The following is a 2,380-nucleotide window of genomic DNA, read 5'->3' as shown; positions in this document are numbered from 1 at the left end:
GCTGACATTGAAGTCAGACAATTCTTCGTTGGGGGCTGTCCTTGCACTGCAGGACATTCAGCAGCATCCCTGGCCTCTGTCCACTAGGTGACAACCAAAAATGTCTACAGGTATCGCTAAATGTCTCCTGGGGCGGGGTGCAAAATCACTCCCAGTTGAGAACCACTGGGCTATACGCGCCTCTGCCCATCCCTGGCGTGAGGAATGCCAACTCAGGTGCGGGACTGCCCAGGCACCTGCAGACGCCCACCTTTACGCACAGGTGTAAATAACATAAAACAAATGCATTGCATTTAACAGGAAATAGGAAAGCATGTAAAACACTTTGACCAATTTTCTGACTGTTAATATCCTGATATTTTTGTCTCACTGTAATTAAAAGAATCAAAGTAAATCAATTCCGGAGGAAGGGGGTCATGCCTGACTTGGGGCAGGTCCCCAGAGAAGGAGACCAATAACAGTGGAAGTTTGGCTGATGGGCTGTGGGGACTCTACAACCTGGCTTCAGTCCATGGTTTGGGTCCCTCTCCTCTGTCCCACCCAGACCATCCATCGTGGTCACACACATGAACTCTTCATCCTGAGTGTACCCTGCGCTTTCCCACCCTGCACCTGAGCCTCGTGAATAAACGAAATCTGGAATGCTCTTTCTACTCCGTCCCATCCAATCCCACAATCCACGATTGTCCAGATCCCGCCCATTTTAACTCACCTGGCACCTCCAAGAAGGCTTTCGTATTTCCCTAGAAAGAAGTCATCTTATTCTCTACAAATACTCTCCAACACCGTGTTTTTATTAATTATATATAATAGTACTTGATACTTCTTATATTTTTGAGGTTAATATCCATGTCATCTCCTCTGCGAGAGGTTTCCCGAGAGTAAGGGCGGTTGAAAGGCCCCATCTCTGCAGCCTCTATAGGAGCCCTTCTCAAACTATCTGTAGTGAAGAGCCAGTTTTTTAAAAAAAATTTATTTGCAATTCTTAACAGACTAGTACTTTTGTGAAATACAGGGCAAATGATTAGTGGAAAAACGGTCAAGCTCTTGGATGTCGTGGCGGTATGTTAGCGCCGCGAACGGTTCCAGGTGCTTACTCTCAGTCTCCGCTCTCTCTCCGTCGTGAGCAGGGAACTCGCGGCTCCCGCCCAGGGCTGCTCCGCCTGCAGACGGCTCTTAGAGCCGCACTGCCCGGCGCGGGGCTCTCACAGCAAGACTCCACTGCAACGGTGGTTCTCAGATGTGAGGAGGCAAAAAACTCACCTGGAGGGCTTGTAAAGACGCTGGGCAAAGCCCCCAAAGTCTGTGATTTAGTAGGTAGGGCCTCAGAATCGTCATTTCTAACACGTCCCCAGGTGATGCTTTCGTTGCAGAGGAGGGACCACACTTAGAGAAGCACCACGGCAAGGGACTGAACAATGTCAACTACACTGCCCCCTTGTGGTGGTATCCTGTCCTCTACCAGGCAGAGCCACTGAGACTAACCTCAGTCTACACCCTACAGGAACGATTATCAGCCACCGTGTTGTTACGCACTTGCACGGGGGCTCCAGACATGAAGACAGCTTGAGAAGACAGAGCGGTCCTACCTTGGGGCTGTTCTGGGCCCAGTTCCTCCGCAGGTGGCTGTGCGGGTGACGCTGGAGGTGCTCTTACAGCTGAAGGCCCCAGGGATGGCCTGGGTGATGTGGATGCCTGGGAGGGTGGGGGTCCGGGTGTTGATGCAGATGGTCGTACCTGCTGCCGAGGTGACACAGGTGACAACCCAGGTGGCGTGATGGGCAGTGGTGAGCCAGGAGGTGAGTGCATAGCTGCAGGTGAGCCGGGTGGCCAGTCAGCTGGAGAATGTGGCAGTGAGGAGGCCAGTGGCCATGCAGGTGACTGCTCAAATGAAGAGACAGGTGGTGAAACAGGTGACTCCATGGGCCACTCACATGTGGATGCAGGTGTCTGCACAGGTGGGGACTCAGGTGGAACATGGCCCCCGCTTCCATCCCCTTTGGGAGCCCACTGCGTGTGAACGTGTGCGGATCCTTCCAGACTGGCCGGCCGTGTCTGGAGGCTCGGTCGACTGCGTTCGGGGCACTCATTGCCAAGGGCGAGTTCTATCTGGCAGTACACTTCCACCCGGGGGAAAATCACTCTCTTGGAGGGAGAATTAAGGTAGGCAGCATCTAGGAGAAACAAAAGCTGGGGTCACAGTGGCGTCACTGACCCCCGTATCAGCATGGCGTTGCAAAAACTGCTTTCCCAAGTTGTTTTCGTAAACAGGATCAGTGCTTTTCAATGGCTTTTCTTTACTTACTTGAATTTATAGTGAGTAAAAACAACTGCGGTGTTTTCCGGGCCCTTGGAGCTGGTGTGGGGAAGCAGGCATTGC

At 52.4% G+C, this 2,380-nt stretch overlaps 1 protein-coding gene across 1 annotated transcript in view; it reads right to left on the bottom strand.

The window, feature by feature from the left end:
* The window catches only part of PNPLA1 (patatin-like phospholipase domain containing 1), a 48,210-nt gene that overhangs the window by 2,362 nt on the left and 43,468 nt on the right, over positions 1-2,380 (bottom strand). Inside the window, exon 6 of the mRNA XM_012646576.1 lies at positions 1,590-2,174. Within this exon, the coding sequence (XP_012502030.1) occupies positions 1,590-2,174 (585 nt within the window). The remainder of the gene's footprint in view (positions 1-1,589; positions 2,175-2,380) is intronic.

This window comes from Propithecus coquereli, unplaced genomic scaffold (assembly GCF_000956105.1).
Source record: "Propithecus coquereli isolate 6110/MARCELLA unplaced genomic scaffold, Pcoq_1.0 Scaffold248, whole genome shotgun sequence".
Taxonomy (NCBI): domain Eukaryota; kingdom Metazoa; phylum Chordata; class Mammalia; order Primates; family Indriidae; genus Propithecus; species Propithecus coquereli.
The sequence above is the reverse complement of the archived record's forward strand: the minus strand, read 5'-3'. Positions and strand labels throughout refer to the sequence as shown.